At 46.5% G+C, this 19,143-nt stretch overlaps 1 protein-coding gene across 2 annotated transcripts in view; it reads left to right on the top strand.

Moving 5' to 3' along the window:
- The first annotated feature begins 619 nt into the window (after positions 1-619).
- The window catches only part of efr3a (EFR3 homolog A), a 76,205-nt gene continuing 57,681 nt past the window's right edge, over positions 620-19,143 (top strand). For both annotated transcript variants that reach the window (XM_080011303.1, XM_080011302.1), the window contains exon 1: positions 620-848. In XM_080011303.1, the coding sequence (XP_079867429.1) occupies positions 839-848 (10 nt within the window). In that variant the 5' untranslated portion in view covers positions 620-838. The remainder of the gene's footprint in view (positions 849-19,143) is intronic.

Here is a 19,143-nt window from a genome sequence, read left to right as displayed (position 1 = left end):
TGATAGTTATTAGTATTTTCACGGTAAAACACATGAAAATACCGATATTGGCATGTGATAGTTATTAGTATTTGCACGGTAAAACACATGAAAATACCGATATTGGCATGTGATAGTTATTAGTATTTGCACGGTAAAACACATGAAAATACTGACATTGGCATGTGATAGTTATTAGTATTTGCACGGTAAAACACATGAAAATACTGACATTGGCATGTGATAGTTATTAGTATTTGCACGGTAAAACACATGAAAATACCGACATTGGTATGTGATAGTTATTAGTATTTGCACGGTAAAACACATGAAAATACCGACATTGGTATGTGATAGTTATTAGTATTTGCACGGTAAAACACATGAAAATACCGATATTGGCATGTGATAGTTATTAGTATTTGCACGGTAAAACACATGAAAATACCGATATTGGCATGTGATAGTTATTAGTATTTGCACGGTAAAACACATGAAAATACTGACATTGGCATGTGATAGTTATTAGTATTTGCACGGTAAAGGGGGCTGGGCGTCGGTGTGCTCCCCTCTAATCCTTCCGTGTGGAACAGGAAGTTCCGCTCTGCAGGTATGTCAACAAGCTGACCGATAACGTCACTCTCCCGGATCGATACGTTTATCAGTCTCTCGGTTTATCGGTTTATCGGTTCTTCGGTTCGTCGGTCCCTCCGCTACAACCGTCGCCGTGGTTTGAAGAAGCAGCGTCATGTGCCGTTCCAGAGTCTCAGCCGAGCCTCACGAGGACTGAGCCCCGACCAGGGAGACTGCTGAGCGGACTGACCGAGCAGGACGCACCGAGACCCGGCGAGGAGCCGCCATGCCGGCCGGTGAGTGGACCGTGCGTGTGCGTGTGCGCGTGTATGTATGTGTGTGTGTGTGTGTGTGTGTGTGTGTGTGTGTGTGTGTGTGTGTGTGTGTGTGTGTGTGTGTGTGTGTGTGTGTGTGTGTGTGTCCGTCCGTCCGGGTCTCTACTGGCACCATGGAACCCAGCAGTGCCTTGCTCAGTGCTATCCTCCTCCCCTTGGCTGCACTTCATCCAGACCAGAATGTGTTTATTTGGTGGAGTGTATTTAATATATATGATAGCAGTGTTTTCATCTCCAGTTTGGTGCCTTGTTGTACAAGTAGACACATGGCTAGAAATAGGTATAAATGTTATTATCATTATCATGATTTCCTTCGTTAACGGCTGAGCTCCCATTGACCTGTTCACATACAAACACCTCACGATGTGCAACCACAGATACAACGTTAACAACAGTTCATGCATCTAAAACTAAACCTGTCTGTGGAACAGGAGTTTAACAAAGTTTGAATATTATACGGTGGATAAGCCAAAGGTCTAAATGATTGGCAGCGTTTCGTGGTTTGTCTCTTGTCCAACAGTGACCTGCTGCTGTCTGGACTGGGACCCCAGCTGAAGCACGAACAACATTATTCAACTGTGTGACTCAAGATAATAATGTCATGATAATAACCTTTATTTCTACGGCTCCTTTCATACACAACATGAAAGTGAAAGTGCATTCATAAAAGGCACAAGAAAAATGAGTAAATATTACTCTGTTTCAATTTTGGGTCATCAGTTTACATGGAGACCTTAAAAGACCACGACCATTTCTCTGTCTTATTCGTCTTATTGGTCTTACTACTCCAAGCAATTCTGGAAATATCCCTCACAGTAGTTACCACTTTTGTTGGATGGATTTGCTCTTTTCAATAACAGTGGAGTGCACATTTCCCCTCTCCACACCCATGGACGGGCAGTCTTTACTTTGTTTTTTGCATGCTCTTCACATGTTCTTGACATGTGTGAAATATCTGTCCACTCTGCGACTCCTGCCCTCCACCCTGGAAGGTGTCCCTCGTTCATGGCTCTTCTTCCTGGCGCTCCCCAGGGATTCTGGGAGTTGATCCCAGTCTGTCTGAGGGATTAGTGTTGGTGTAGTGTTAACGTGCGGCTGTGACGGTCTTTCAGGCGGTCGGAAACTGGACAACAGTCCAACTGCAGCTCAACAGGGGAGTCTGCTCCTGACAGCTGCACACAGCCACTGAGATGAACTTCTGTTTCCAGACCACCTTCCCATTGGTGAAAGTGTATATTTGGACACCCCCCAGCGCACACTACATTTGTTTACCGGCGGATCTTGACTGCCCCTAAATGGTGACCATGTTGGACAATGTTACCCACAAAAATATGGGGAGAATCTCAAACCTGCTTGTGATTTAGGAGTTGGGAATCGAACGCTCATTTCAATCTATTTTCGATTTCAAATTGCAATCATGACACCCCTAATATTTGGACACTTCCCATTGGAGGATCTTCTGCCCTCACCACGTATATCCATGTGGCTATACAGTGAGCTAAACACTCTCCCAATAAGTACCCGGAGACAGGAGCTCACTTTTGGTATCTTTAACGAAAGCGGTGTAAAACTGGGGAACAATACAGAAATAGGCAGATTAAGGATCAATGTCTATGCGGATGTAAGTAATCTGTTAATACGTTATCATAGCTCCTACACGGTATGTAAACACCAATAACTTGAATGAACTCACAGATTGTGCTTTCTCAAGGGCAATGATGAGGCTGATGGATGACATGTTAGTCTGGGTTTGAGACGTGATCGGATTGCGATTCAAGATTCAAGAGGTTTATTTGTCACATACATATACAAACGTTCATACATACATGCAGTGAAATGTCTTTACAATGCACCCGGAGATTATGCACAATAGTTACTCAAACGAACATAATAACTAAGCTAATTCCTACCTAGCAACTAACTGAAACTAACTGATTCCTAAAAGGTAAAGTAGTTAGTGAATAGAATAATATAAATAAAATAAAAATAAAATAAACTCAAAAAGATAATACAAAGTGGGGGTACAAAATAGAAGGGAATACAGTTATGTATATGTGACCCACTGTGTACTTTAGGGTCATTTGGCGGCATTCGAGTTTTTATTTTTACTGCATCATTTGAAAGAGGAATCAGAGCTTCCAAACAAGGTGTCACTTGTGCAAATCAAGCAAATATTTTTATAGCTATGACTTATTAATGACAAGGGTTTGGCAAACTGTGTTCCTGAGATAATCACCTTCAAGGTTTAACTCACACCAGCTTCATTCAGCTCTCACAATGCAACTGGGGTTGGAGGACTAACAAAGCCTCGTGGCTACTTAACATACTGCTGAATGGGCCAATCACCAACAGCTCAACAACACAACTAATTTTGTTTTTATAAAAGCTTTTATTTAACAGTAAGAATATACATATTTTATAAAAGTGGAATTATTTTGGAGTTTAAAAGTACGGACAACACAACAAAAATGTAGTCTATCAATACTATGAGTCTCAGAAAATCTGAAATCTGAAAATCTTTCACCAACCGCAACGAACTTCATCACGTCATCGACTACTTCCGTTGTAACAACGGACGTATTGTCGGTCTCAACCGGTGGTTCTTGAAAATATTCCGTTTCATGGTCACATGAAGTTTGAAATCCACTGTTTGAAATGTTCTCCAAGTCCAGAGTAATATCACATTCAGCAGCGCTGTCTTTCTCCACGTCGCTGTGGGAGAACTGACTCATCACGGAAAGTGAAGTCCAGTATGCGCTGCTTACACTGACTTGGATTTATCACACTGGTCAGATTAAGATCCAAAATATGAGTCAGAGCTTCCTCCACCTGATTCTCGTAATCCATAACAATACGGAGAATAAAGTTTTCATAGAGAAGTGAGACTGAAACACCCCCGTGCTGTGCTTTAACCGTCTGTTTACGGAAGTGACGTAGGTGCGTGACGTGAAGGGTTTTTCTAGAGCTGGACCTGGCCACACAGTCATGTGTGTACAGGGAGCACAGTAGGGGGCTGAGGATGCAGCCCTGGGGGGATACTGTGTTCAGAGTGAGGGAGATGGACATGTGCCTCCCCACCCTAACCCCACCCTAACCACCTGGGGCCAGGTTGAGAGGAAGTCCAGGATCCAGGCACACAGCAGAGTGCTCAGTCGTAGCTCCCGCAGCTTGACAGCCAGTCTGGTGGGGACTATGGTATTGAAAGCTGAATTATAGTCGATGAACAGCAATCTCACATAGGCCCCCTTCCGGCCATCCAGGTGCTTGAGCGTGGTGTGCAGTACCTTACATCTGTTCGGCCAGTACGCAAACTACAGCGGGTCCAAGGTGCAGGGGACGGTGGTCTAGATATAATCCTTAATCAGCCTCTCGAAACACTTCATGACCACTGAGGTGAGGGCCACCGGACGATAGTCATTCAGGCAGGCTGGAGTCTTCGGGACGGTGGACCTCTTGAAGCAGGACGGGACCACTGACTCGTCCAGGGAGGTGTTGAATATCATAGTGAACACCGGGGCTAGCTGGTTAGCACAGGTCTTCAGTACTCATCCAGATATGCCATCTTGGCCCGCAGCTTTCCTGGCGTTCACATGCATCAGAGCCCTCCTGACGTCATGCTCGGACACTGAGAGTGCACGCTCATGCCCAGCGGTGTAACTCCTATTAGCTGGCGAGCTAGCGGTGTTGTTGCCAGCCTCAAACCACACAAAAAAGGTGTTCAGTTCGTCACTCCGTTAGTCCACATTCGTGGCTGGGGAGGAGCTGCTGTTGTAGTTCGTTTCTGTCGCTCCACTCTGTCCCTATACATCTGTTTAGCGCCCCCCCCCCCGCAGATTGTACAACGCCGCTTTGTAACTGTCCATATTTCCGGATACAAGACCGTCATTGTAAGCGGCTGTGCGAGCATTCAGAGCGCCTCGGATGGATTTATCGGCCCACAGTTTCTGTTTCGGAAATATCCAAACTTTCACCGTGGAAACGATGCTATCCGCTAACATAGCTATGAAGCACGTAGCTACTTCCGTAAACACGCTGACGTCACTGGAACTTGATTGGAACATGTCCCTAACCCAAACCCTAACCCTACCTCAGTAAGAGCGTCCTGAAACCGCTTTACGTCCTTCCCGTTCCACGTGCGATGCACGGCTCGTAAATAGGAAGTAACAAAATAGTGGACTGATCCAATTTCCCGAAAGCAGGGAGCGAGACGGTATCCGTATCTCCCTTGATAGCACACGTGGTGTTGATGGAAATGAGGCAGAACGTTTTTAAGGTTAGCCTTGTTAAAGTCCCCATTCACCACCACAGCCGCGTTGGGATGTTTGTTCTGAAGTCCGCACAACACATCAAATAGGTCCGATAGTGCTGTGTTGTTGTCTGCTTGCGGTGGAATATCAACGGCTGTGGTGATGACCGACCTTCCCTGGGGGAGATCGAATGGACGGCATAAGATGGTCAGCTGTTCCAGGTTCGGCGAGCAGGAGCAGGAGCGGGAGAGAGTCTCCCGCAAGGCCCCCACCTTGCACAGTGGTGCCTTGTTCTCCACTAAGTGCGGTGTCTGACCTCTCTGCTGCCCAAGTCAGGAGACCGGCATGAAGAGCTGCTAAGGGGTGATCGCTGCGGCATTGTGCAGTGGACAACGGCTGCGGGTGTCGCTCCATCGATTGCGGGTCTGCAGAGAGGGTCGTTTCGTTGCAACTTGGGGTCCTCCGTGAAGAAGGGCTCTAGGGGCTGGTACGGCTAAGCCCGCATCCTGGGGGTCTTACTATTGCCGAGCTCCTGGAGGCGGTACAGTCGGGCCCCTGTCCTGAGGACCTTGTATTGTCGGGTTCTGGGAGCTGGCAAGGGGTGGTAGGTGATAAGGCTTGGAGGCAGGGTGATTCAGCGCTGCGAGCATTGCCGCGTCGCTCCCCAAAATGTGTGCTGACACACTTCCTAGTGTGCTGCCTCGCTCCTCGTGCCAGTGTGAGGTGTCCGAGTGTCCTGGATGATGAAGAAGATGAGACCTCCACCTCCCTTTCCTCTTTAAGGGCTCCGAGAGCTGCTTCTGCTTTCGCAGCCTCTGCTTCTGCTTCCTTCTTAAGAGGCCCTAGTGTGGCCTGCTCTGCAGCCTCAACACGTGCTCGCTCTCTCTCTGCGTCGTTGCATGCTCTCTCAATTGACCTCTCTATTTTGGCATGTGCCATTTCCAATTCCATATCCATTTGACGCTTTGCGTACACGGCCTCCGTATGTGCAACCGTGGCTCTTGCGCGGGCCACTGCGATTACACTGATGTTTGACCCGCTGGACTTGATGGACCTGCTGGCCGATTTAAAGGACTTATTGGCCGACTAGAAGGGCTTGCTGGGTGACTTTCGCAGTCAAAGTTGTACTGCCTCTGCGGTCCAGGCCTGTTCCTCCAAGCCAGGCTGTCCACTTGGGCCCAGGAGTTCCATGGAGCCTCGGGGTTCCGAGGGGTCTAAGGGTTCCGTGGGGCTTGGGTGTTCGGACATCTTTGCTCTCAGCAATGCCTTGAGGTGAAGCCAATCTTTTTACTCTTCTGCCCTCACCATGTGTAGCTGTACGTGGCTATACAGGGAGCTAAACACACTCCCAGTGAATTAACTCACAGATTGTGCTTTCTCACGGGCAATGACGAGGCTGATGGACGACATGTTAGTCTGGGTCTGATCTGATCGACTGTCTGTGTCTCTGTCTGACCATCTTATCTGCCTGTGTTCTGATGTCATACTATCATCACAATGCTATGATGTCACAATACGGACGGGGGGCGGGAAACTCCCCACCTGGGGTCGGAACAGAGGGAGTTTATATTTAGACACTTCCCATTGGTGGAAGTCCATTTTTGGACACTTTCTAATGGTGGAAGTCTATATTTGGATGCAGCCTACTGCTTTAAAGGTTAAACCGGGATTCCTAGGGTGTAGCAGTATTTTTGTCAGACTGCCAATACAGTCAGTGTCTCTGGTATGTCTGGAAGTTCCCACCCGTCCCATTTTGTCTGCGATGAATAAATCTACTGACCTGCCTTTGTACAAATCATCATCAAGCGTCGTACAAATCATCTTTAAATCAAATCATCTCCCAAGCCAAGCCTACGGATTGCGACAGTGCATTTGGTGTCGTACCAGGTCTCTGAATAACAGACGCATCAGTAAAATATGCTTCAACGTCTTTATTTTCTGTGTTTGCAGTCAGGTCTCATGATTCCAAGCGGCTGTTTATGACTATACTATTCCAGTCTGTCAGGTGTTGATCCAGGAAGGGAAATACAGTGGTACCTTGAGTTACGAGCGCAGTTACATACCAGTTTTCCGAGTTACGAGCCGTCGTTCCGTCGATTTTTTTGTATTGATATGCGATCAAAAATGTGAGTTAGGAGGAGCGAGCTTCAGGTGCCGCTACTGGTGGGCGTGGCCAGCGAAAGCGGCCAGCATCCCGCATCTCACTCCTTCACTTCAAGTGGTTAGCCGAGTGTGGAAGCATCTCTTTTGTGTTTTGTGCTCGCATTTTGTGCTCTTTGTGCAGGTATTTTGCCAATTTTTTTTTTTCGAACCATGGGTCAGAAAAAAGTAAGTGCTGAGAAGAAGAAGCGGATGATGTCATTGACTTAAAGCGCAAAATAATAGAAACACATGAGCGAGGTGTGCGTGTGATGGAACTGGCGAGGCAGTACGAGCGTAGTACTTCTACCATATGTACCATACTGAAGCAGAAGGAGGTGATAAAGGGTACTACGCCAAGGGCATTGAAATCATGTCTACGCTGCGGACCGCCGTCCATGAAAAGATCGAGAATCTGCTGTTGGTTGACGGAGAAGCGGCTCGCAGGAGGTAGCGTGACGGAGGGTATCATCTGCGAGAAGGCAAAAATGATCTACACATTCTCTTTTATTGTGTTTAATTATGTTTTATACAATATTTGTTAATTATAAATACATTTTTCTTATTTAAAAACACGTAAGAGGAAAAAAAAGTTTTATTTTTGGGGGGCTGGAACGAATGAATGGCATTTCAATTAATTTCAATGGAGAAAATTGATTTGCTATTAGAGCAGATTGAATTACGAGCTCTGTCACAGAACAAATTAAACTCCTAAGTCAAAGTACCACTGTACTCTTATCGCTGCTTTGGGCAGGTGATCAATCACATGAGATCAGATATGATATCGCAACAAATTCAACCGTGTCATAGATGTAAACGTCATAAGAAGGAATTTGGAAGTTTGATCACAAAATAACTTTCATTTTGAAAGACTGAATGGATTCATAGTGAAATGATATTGATCTGTAATGGACAGAATGTCTGTTTAATAGGAGTTTAATAACTGATAAAATAGCGCAAGTGACCATGTTATTAATAATAGTGATTCATTGTGTGTGTTAGTCGCTGTGTTTAGCAATTAGCTCTGATTGTGTAGATCTTGTTTCTGTGATGGAGATTGTGTGGGGGGTGAAAACAGCAGTCCCATGCTTCACACGCACACATAAACACACACTCTTCTTGGTGAGATGCTAATTGCCTGTGCCAAAACCTTCTATCCCGATATTGGTCATTTCATATCTCGATAACTGTTACGCTCAGAACAGATGTGAACCCATAAGCACGACACAAAAACAATTTGATAAGAAGTCAAAGTCTACAAGGGTTATAAAATAACAAAAAAAACAGGCAGGGGTCAAAACCAGGAGATCAGTCAGAGAAGGCAAACTTATCCAGCAGGGAAAAGGCAGATCAGGGTCCAGGGAAACGGGCAGAGAATCAGGGTCCAGAGGCAAGGAAGAGAGAATCAGGGTCCAGGGAATCAGGCGGAGGTTTGGACGGAAGGTACAGGAAACAGCTCGTAATGCAGTAAAGGTCAGTGTAATGCAAGAGACAATCTGGCAAAGAACACAGGGAAGTGAACTGGGAGTGACAGCAGAGCACAAGGGGGTGGGATTAAGTGACATGGAGGTCAGTGACACGGCATGAGCAAATGACCAGATATAAATAACATGGGGATGGTAGCTCAGGCGGTAGAGCTGGTGGTGTAGTGATCTAAAGGTTGCTGGTTGGATCCCAGGCTCCTCCTGCTAGCATGCTGTAGTGTCCTTGAGCAAGACAATTAACCCCTAATTGCTCCTGATGGCTGCGTCCGTCGGTGTTTGAACAATTGTAAGTCGCTTTGGATAAAAGCGTCTGCTAAATGAATAAATGTAAATGTAAATGTAAATACTGGGATGTCAGGGAGGATTCATGACTATAACAACTTACGTATATCACAATGTAGCACAGCATTGACTCTAACAACGTCACATATCGCCCTAAAGCAGGTCTGCCTTTGATTTGTGACGTAGTAATAGGTCAAATCGCTCATCCCGAGGATGTTCTAGGACCGGGAATCTCCAGGGATCTCACGGTATGATAATAATGGAGATTCTTTATGATTTGCAATACACCAACTACTGCCATACTTCTATATTGCTATCTATATTGCCATATATTATTCATTTATTTCTCACCTGACTACGTGGGTTTTTTCAGTGTTCTGAAATGTATCCACATCGGTGTGGACACGGCCTCTATCTAATGGCTCGAAACGTAAATAAAAACATGGATTCTTGGCATGGGAGCGTACCGATAGCGTGCTCTGTCAAATGTTTCATCACGTGGAGTGTAAAGCATCAGAACCTCCTCATGTTTGTTTGTTTTGTTTTCATGGAGAACACAACTGAGGGTTCTTAATGCAGTGTTTTCAATCACATGCACACACACACACACACAGGGTTGTGCAGCAGAGGAGGTTTTGTTTCAAAGAACAATTTGTCCGAAATATAACTTCAAAAGACACACACACACACACACACACACACACACACACACACACACACCCTCTTGTGTCTTGGATTTCTGCTTTCATGATATTATTAGGCTTTCTGCAGTTAGCAGCATACCACTAGATCTTATAATAAACAGATAATTTGTATAATTACTTTTATGGTATATCAAACAGCATGATCAGTGTAGGTGTTTTTTGGTCTTGCAACACAACGCCACAGAGGCCTGCAGAGGAATGTCCCCTTGAGCGGTATCTGTTCCTTTACAATCAGACGCCTCCACGCCGGCTCAGACATTTTGGCAGTTCCTCCATGGGCTGCGGACCCAGACGTGGAGCAGCTCTTGGTCCCGTAGCGTGTAGCACCTTTACCCAGCACCGTCCCACGCCAACAACCTGATCATCTCCCTCTGGTGGTCACGTCCTGTTCCACCACGAGGTTTTCCACCAGGTGATCAGATCCGTTGATAAGAGCCTCATTCATCTATGTCAGTTGATCTTATTTCCATTTATTTCCTTTTTTAAACATAAAATCTTTGTAATCGTAAAGTGTTGCATTGATATTGTTCAGCAGATAATCCAGTCTATTGATCTGCTTCTGATCAGGGCGTGTCGTGTGGTGGTTCAGGACAGAAACTGGTTCACCAGACCAGGAAACACCCTGACAGCGTGACACACACACACACACACACACATACACACACACACACACACACACACACACACACACACACACACACACACACACACACATACACAGAGGAACACACACATTAACACACACACACACACACACACACACACACACACACACACACACACACACACACACACACACACACACATACACAGAGGAACACACACAGGAATTGGGACTTTTATTACAAATAAAATGTAAACACATTTATACACACCCATATATGGGGTGGGGGGCAGTGGCTCAGGAATGGGAAGGTTGCTGGTTTGAACCCTGGCTCCCCCTGTAGCATGCTGTAGTGTCCTTGAGCAAGACACTGCACCCCTACCTGCTCCCTGTGCGGCGCTCCGTGGCAGCTACTGCTCCGACATCCGTCAGTTTCCCCTAGAGGTTTAATAATAAAAAACAAAACAAAAACGGAAACCAACTGCAGTTCTGACCCCGCCCTTCAGAACAGGTGACGTAGGCGCTGACGGAACGCGAGGCTACAAACAGCCTAAAGGCATTTTAATAAATGGACTTAAAAATGTTTTCCTTTTACAAGTTATTTTTTATTGTGGTACATCCTAATAATACACTAAAGCTTTACACAGGTCCATCAGTGTGATCCAGGATTGAGTTCACACAACGTGTGTGCAGTGTTACAGGAGAATGTCCCACACCATGTTGGAGTTCTGCACCAGCAGCGACTGGGGACAAGCGATAGCACTAGCTGTAGCCTGGATGCTGCTGCAGTCACTTTGCCCAAGCTGCAAGGTCAGAGAGAGAGAGAGAGAGAGAGAGAGAGAGAGAGAGAGAGAGAGAGAGAGAGAGAGAGAGAGAGAGAGAGAGAGAGAGAGAGAGAGAGAGAGAGAGAGAGAGAGAGAGAGAGAGAGAGAGAGAGAGAGAGAGAGAGAGAGAGAGAGAGAGAGAGAGAGAGACAATGAGAAGGTAGAGTTGAAAGAGAAATGGGGAGAGATAAGAGTTAGAACGAAAGAGAAAGGATAGAGACAGAAAGAGGGAGGTGTTGTCTGCTTCACCTTCACCTCCATCAAGATGGACTCAGACAACAGCCAGTCTGGTACCGTGCACCTTTCTATTTGTGTGTGTGTGTGTGTGTGTGTGTGTGTGTGTGTGTGTGTGTGTGTGTGTGTGTGTGTGTGTGTGTGTGTGTGTGTGTGTGTGTGTGTGTGTGTGTGTGTGTGTGTGTGTGTGTGTGTGTGCGTGCGTGCATCAGGTTATTGAGGGATCAGGTTGTTGAAGGACCCCGCCCCCTCGTCTCTATCGTCCAGTCAGCTGCCTGAGTGTGTCATTGACAGGTCTACTGACCAGCAGGAAGATGGAGGTCTGGCTGTAGGTCACTCAGGTCGTTCAGTCTAAAAACGCTGGTGGTCCTAGTGCCGGTGAAATGCAGCTACACTGAACTACACTTTCCACAATGCAGTTCACCTCAACTATGACATCAGAATGTTGCAGTCTGAGAGCGTCCTGTTTTACTGGAAGCGGAGAGGTCCGGTGGAGGTCAAAAGGTCCGGTGGAGGTCCAGAGTGGTCTGGTAGAGGGCCGTTGGAGGTCCAGAGAGGTCGGGTGGATGTCCAGAGAGGTCAGGTGGAGGTCCGGTAGAGGTCCAGAAAGGTCCGGAAGAGGTCCAGAGAGGTTGGGTGGAGGTCAAGAGAGGTCCGGTAGAGGTCTGATGGAGGTTGGGTGGAGCTCTGAGCTCTGTGTGTGTGGTTCAGATCTGATGCTGCAGGTTTCTTTCTGGTTGGAAGAACTCGCTTCTCAGATGATTTTGAAATATTTGATCACTTTCTGATCAATGTGATGAGAAGCAGAGTCTGCTCTTTATAACCCTATAAAACTATATATATATATATATATATATATACATACACACACACAGTATATTCTCTGTAGTATTCTGTCTTCTATGTAGTACTACCCGAGTACGCACGCTGAGCTAGTACAATACACTATTGATTGAGGGTCACTTGTTGAATCTAATAATTGATGAATCAATTGACAGAATAATGACATTTTGGTAACTGAATAATCTATTTGATTTATCATAAACTGATTTGATATGAAGGGTGAATTCATTCATTCTTCATGAAAACTGATATTTTGAACTTCTCGATGAACATACTTAGTAACTCTTAAAATCATCAACCGATTAATTTATTATGTAAATAAGGCAAGTTTATTTATACAGCACATTTTGAACAGCAGAGCGATTCCAAGTACATAAGACATAAAAGTAAAACCAAATGACAAATGAAAGGTCAAAGCAATGTGCAGCTGATTTTTCAAGAATATGAACATGTGGAGCAGGAAGCATTGGAGCCTGAGATCTGGAAGGTGCTTTTCTACCACATGTTTCGTCCGACTTGCAGCAGGTTGGTTCCTCGTGGTGTCTCCATACGGAGCAGACAGACGTTTGTTTGCATGTAAACTCCAGTGGCGGAGCGTAAACAAAGCCATATGCGGCGTGCCTCCACCCCCGCGGTCAGTTGGGCAACTTCCTGATTGCCACAGTCTGTCCTCAAAGTGACACATGTACAATCAAACATCTCCAGACCTGAAAGGAAGAGGAACCAGCCTGGAGGGCTGAAGCAACTGGGAGGTTAAATGTTAGAAAACCAGCTTCAGGCTCAAGGAGCTGCTGGAGTAGGGATACTCCCAGTGTGTCCACAAGTAGCAGACTGGTTGTACTGGACAACTCCTCGTGTCCACCAGTAGTAGACTGCTTGTGGGAGTTACAGTAGGAAATAGGGATTCCCACTTCTGTCTATTTCTTAATTTGAACTGAGTGAGTTTCTTTGTGAAACTGAGAAGGTTTCAACTCTCTTCAAATTGCGTTTCAGGTATTTACCATGAGATACACTGTGGAATGCAAAACCAGCCAAAGCGTGTTTGAAATGAGGGAACTACATCAGTGATGTCACTTTCTGTGACAGAGCGATGGAGCGCACAGGATCCTCCTTCGGGTCTCCTCTGGGTTGTTTCATCCCTGATGATCTGATCTCTGATCACCCCCTGGAGCCCAGGCATCGGGGACTGCTGCCATCTCGTTTGGCTGTTTTTTATCAAGGTACGGCATCGGGGCTGAGTGTTGACGGTCATATGTAGAACACTCCGTGTTTACGACAAGTCACAGCAAAAATATAAAAAGAAATCCGAGTCAACAAAGAGAACAAAGGAGATAACTCTGGGTTTGAACCAGGATGGATAAGCTGAGGAGGGTGAAGGTGGATCATCCTGATGTGTCCCACAACTCTTTCAACTTGCAAACTTTCAACATTTTAAAGAAAATATATATTTTAAATCGGAGGGTCTCCTACTGGTGCCTTGCTATCACTGCGGTGATAGTTGAGGTAGCAGACAGCATTTTGTGGCCACACAACAGCAACCAGTGGAAGTTTAGAGCATCACTCTATATCTCCAGTCCTTCTGCTGAAAGCCATTCAAACGGATCCAGAGCGAGGAGAATGAAACTAGATTTGTGGTCGTTCTCCCCCTGAGGTCTCTGCCTGGAACTTTCCTGGAGTCTGAGGCTTCGATCACCTCTTCTGGAGTACTGAGGTTGTGAGACTTAAAAAACCCAGGGTTGCAGCACATCTTCCATCGTGGTGTTTGTTCTGTCCTCGTGTTTTTCTCTTAGCCTGGTCCTCCACACGAAGCTCTTATCTTTACACTTAATCACAGCTGTCTGACAAGGTGCACATTATAGTTTTTCCAGTGTCTTCCCCTTGAGTCACATGCATTTTGTCTGATAATTGTGCAGTTAGATTCAGTCAAATGTCCTGGTCTTGCCGCACTCCATGTTGTTTGAGTCCAATTTGATCAAAACTGAGCTGTCAGTGCCTTGGAGTAAAACCTACTTTGGGTCTGAATTTGACCACTGACCTGCTCAGCCATAGCAGGGCCACTTCCTGTGGTTTCCATAGAGCCTCTGAGGAAGGCTCTGATTGGATGAACGCTGTAATTGGTTCCTGTCCTTGGATTTGAAATGGTAAAAGCATGGCTGGTAGCCTCAGACACACGTCATTGTCATTGAGCTGTCATTGAGCATCCCATTTCCTCGGGGAATTGGCCACGCTCCTTCCCAGAGGTTCCACTTCCTCCCCGGAGGTTCCGCTTCCTTCCCGGAGGTTCCGCTTCCTCCCCGGAGGTTCCGCCTTCTCCCCGGAGGTTCCGCCTCCTCCCCGGAGGTTCCGCCTCCTCCCCGGAGGTTCCGCCGCCTCCCCGGAGGTTCCGCCGCCTCCCCGGAGGTTCCGCCGCTTCCCCGGAGGTTCCGCTGACTCCCCGGAGGTTCGGCTGCCTCCCCGGAAGTTTGGCCGCCTCCCTGGAGGTTCCGCTGACTCCCTGGAGGTTTGGCCGCCTCCCCGGAGGTTTGGCGGACTCCCCGGAGGTTCCGCTGACTCCCCGGAATTTCAGCTGATTCCCTGGAAGTTCTGCTCACTCCCCAGAGGTTTTGCAGGTCGTCCAAGGTACTGGAAACAGATTTATTATGCACATTTAAAGTGTTGAAGCAAATGAATTTCTCTTAATTTCACCTTCATGAAGTGAAGAGAAAGAATCTCACACAGCATTGGAGCCTGAGATCTCCTGGAAGGTGGTTTTCTACGACCTGTTTCGAAGGAGGAGGAATCCCCTTTTCAGGAATCCTTTTCAAGATGACCGGGCGGCAGTGGATGCCGGGAGGGCGACATTAATAACATAATATGACAGATCATATTCACCAGATCAAGTTTATTTATATAGCTCTTAATCACAGTACCGCCTCAAAGCTTCACAGACCCAAATTTCACAGAGAAATCAACAGCGTCCCCAAGTCTGAACCCAATCCGGGCAAGGAAAAACTCCCAGAAAACCCTTTGTGGGGTGGGGAGGGGGAACCTTGAGAAGGGGCCACAAAGAGGGAGATCCCCTTCCAGGACAACAAGGCTATAATGGATGCCAAGTTGGCGACAATAATAATAATGTAATATGACAAATCATAGGATATTGTATTTCTATGCTATGCAACATTAAAGCTAGACAGTATGAGAGTCTATTTGCTGGTGCAGAGCTGTAGGTAGACGCCTCCAGGAGTGTGGTCCTCATCAGGTCCGATCCAGTTAGCTCACAGCTGCCTGTCAAATACCAGTGCTAAGGGGTGGAGGCAGGATGAGAGGCAAGCTAACAGAATGGGTGTGGTTCACCAAATGCAAGAATATAAAAATGAGTCTGAAGCTCTGATTCCCGCAGGTATGGCGTTCCAGAGTACTGGGGCGTTCCAGAGTACTGGGGCGTTCTAGAGTACGGGGCGTTCTAGAGTACGGGGCGTTCCAGCGTACTGGGGCGTCCTAGAGTACTGGGGCGTTCTAGAGTACTGGGCGTTCTAGAGTACTGGGCGTTCTCGAGTACTGTGCGTTCTAGAGTACTGGTCGTTCCAGAGTACTGGGGCCCAGAGTGAGAATGCTCTGGAGCCTGCAGACTCCTTTTTAACCCTCAGAATGGCTAAAGAACGCCCGCATGTTGTGAGCGTAAGGCTCCAGGTGGTACATAAGGTACTATGACGTGATGAAGCTCTTCTGACCCCTCGTCCCTCCGCTTGTTTGCTTCCCCGTCGGCCTCATTCTGGTGGAAACTTGGTGAAACTTTTGTTTCAGTGGAAATGTAGGAAGAACAATCCAAGTACCAAATCCACAGCATCTGAGTTTATCTCCAGGGCAGGGAGTTAAAAGCCCAGGTTTCTAGGTGGTTTTACCTCTGAATGAACTCTGATAACAATCTCCCTCCCTCCCTCCTATATCCACATTACTGATGCAAACCCAATCCTGTGTAATAAAACCATTAGAGTCCTTCCCAGCGATCCAGAGTACCTCATGATGTCCTTGTCCCTCTCTTTCCTTTCCTTCTGTCTGGACACGTGATCCCAGAGCGTTTCCACCTCCTCTCTTTGTGCCACCCCCATGAATATTTAAATACCCCACCCACCCCCACCCCACCCCCACTGCAGTAAGATCATAACTCTGTTCAAACTGCAGCCGTTTGTCACTGGAAATGTTTGAGGAAACGCTGCGACGCTGCAAGATGAATGTGCTGCAACGGGAATGTCATCAGATGTCCTCTGTCCTCCTGAAAGCACAAAGCAGGGAAATTAAGGGATAGAAAACATCCGGCTGGTGAAGCTCGTTGGCGGTCCACAGTTTGAAATGCGAGCGCCACTTTTGAAATAAGTGGGAAGATAACTGCTGATGTACAGTCTGAGAGTTTTGAGTGATTATTTACAGCGCTGTGTGTACGTTGGAGTGGAGTGTTTTTGCATCGCGGCCGGACGGTTTGAGCAGAGCGGTGGTGGAGAGACAACGACTGAATGTAAAGAAGCTTGTGGAAGGAAGACTGACAGCTCACACACACACACACACACACACACACACACACACACACACACACACACGTACACATGGATGTACACACACATGGACACTAACAGTGCTGTGTTAGCTCCTTGCATTGCTGCCTATGGGGTGAGCTAGCCTAGCTCCTGTGAAATGAGGGAAATATGCATCTTGGGTCTTTGTGAGTAAAGCTGTAAGACATTTAAACTGTCCATATCCAGTCTCCTCATATCTCTGTTGTTGCAGCCTGTCAGCGTGAACTATGGATGCTGGCAGATTACAGAGCCCTGATACTGATTGTATAGATGCAGAGAAGGTGCCGTGTGGTTGTTTATTTACTGTTCCTGTTACTCTGTTTCCTTTGTCAAAACTCAAAAATCTAGAAACTTTTCTCTGTATAATTTCAGACGTTTGCCGTTGCTTTAAAGCCAAGGCAGCGGCTCAATGCACGTCAGGACATTGGATGGGATTGTTAGTCTAATCCAGAGACGGCTCGTCAGTATGGAAACCGAAGCTTTCGCCGTGGCTTGCTGTAGTAAAACGGGTTCAAACTGGGTCAAACCGAGACCACGGAGAGGACGAAGCTGTGGAGTTAGTTGCAGCGTCCGTCCAGTCTGCCCGGTGGCTCCGGCGGGGCAAGCGGGCTCCTCGTCTGTTTTTATTTATTAGATTTGCCCTTCAAGGATCAAACTCCTTTTTATGATTCCAGCACCGGGGAGACTTTTGACAATATCCGTCTCTGAAAGTACGATCACGAACAGCGCCGGATCGTATTTACTGAAACATTCAAGCTCTAGTGGCACTGACCCTGAACATCTCAGAGACAGGGATTCCATATTGAATATAGAGGCTTGTGGAGGATCACCGCTTTCAGGATCTTTAAGCTTATAATAATAATAATAATAATAATAATATTAATATTAATAATAATAATAATCCTTAAAGCCAAATGATGGAGAATCTCACTGTTAATCTGGTGAGATTTCCAGTGGAGTTGGTCTGGATGAAGGACTGAAGCAGAAGTACCGCTGACGCTCACTTACGTGCTCGTCTTGGCTGGAGTTATGGTGTAGACGCAAAGCCTTTTCAACTGGTTCTCATGGTGCCGCCGAGCTAATGCTACAGGCCAGCGTCAGCGGAATAATGGGAGAAGTGTATGTAACACCCGGAGCTTCCCTGCACCACCCACTCCGACCGCAGGTGGAAACAGATGTTGCCTTTTTAAAATGTTGTGGCGTTATAACACATTTCTACCTCTAATACTGCGACACTGCATCTAGAGCACAGGAGCATGATGGGAAAAGCCTGTGAATCCAGCTGCTTCCTGGACAGAGGCGTGAGAAGGTGCTTCTGACTTTCATCTGCTTGTCAAAGCACAGCATTGATCCAGGGCCGGGGGGGGGGGCTCTTTAATCTTGTAGATTACACATTCATTGATGGTCTGAGTGCAGATTAAAGCTGTGTCTGTGTGTGTGTGTGTGTGTGTGTGTGTGTGTGTGTGTGTGTGTGTGTGTGTGTGTGTGTGTGTGTGTGTGTGTGTGTGTGTGTGTGTGTGTGTGTGTGTGTGTGTGTGTGTGTGTGTGCGCTCTGACTTGGCAGGAAGGTGGTTATGGTATAAACGTCAATTTTCTTGCAACTGAATGGTTCCATAAAGTCTACTCGTTTAATTCATGTTAGTGTGTTTTTTTGAAGTAAAACGATCTATAACTTGTTGTTTAGTTGTAGTTCTCAGAAGTTAATCAGACTTGGCTCCTTTTCATAGAGGAACTTTGGAAATATTGCAGATGTTCTGACAGACAGATTTTAGGATGTAGTTTGCCTCATGATGCTTCGTACAACTGCTCTCATCTCTTTTTCCAAACCATACTACTGGGTCATTGTCCCTTGGAAGAAATTGTCCTTGGAAACATTTCCCTAACAGCCATCTACCTGCAACACAAGGCTTAAATATCAGATCATTATTTAACGCAAACCTCTATACTCAACGTAACCATATGAATGTGCTTTTATGAGACAAGTTGTCTGGAAAGTAATCCTCCAAAGATGATCATCTTGACATTTTTCAAGGTTTGAAGTATTTTAATCCGTTAAAACAGGACTTGCTGTCATAGTTCTTATGAAGCTGCTGACCCTCCGGGAACAGGAAGCTGTGGAGTTCCTCTCACTCTGTCAGTGCTGTCACTTCTGCCTCTCACTTCCAGCGACAGACATGTCGAGAGCAGACCTCCAGGAGGGCCCTGGGGTCCTAGAGGCTCCTGCCTTCATTTCAGTTCTTATCTTGTGGTCACCGCTGCGGAACTCTGAGGTTTTCTATAAATCATGTAGGGCCAGGAGAGGTCCCCACCTAGGACTCTCAGTGGGTGAGGAGTTGTCACCTTGT

This window comes from Zeus faber, assembly GCF_960531495.2.
Source record: "Zeus faber genome assembly, chromosome: 12".
In the NCBI taxonomy this organism is placed as follows: domain Eukaryota; kingdom Metazoa; phylum Chordata; class Actinopteri; order Zeiformes; family Zeidae; genus Zeus; species Zeus faber.
Note: the sequence above shows the minus strand (reverse complement) of the source record. Positions and strands in the feature narration are given on the sequence as shown.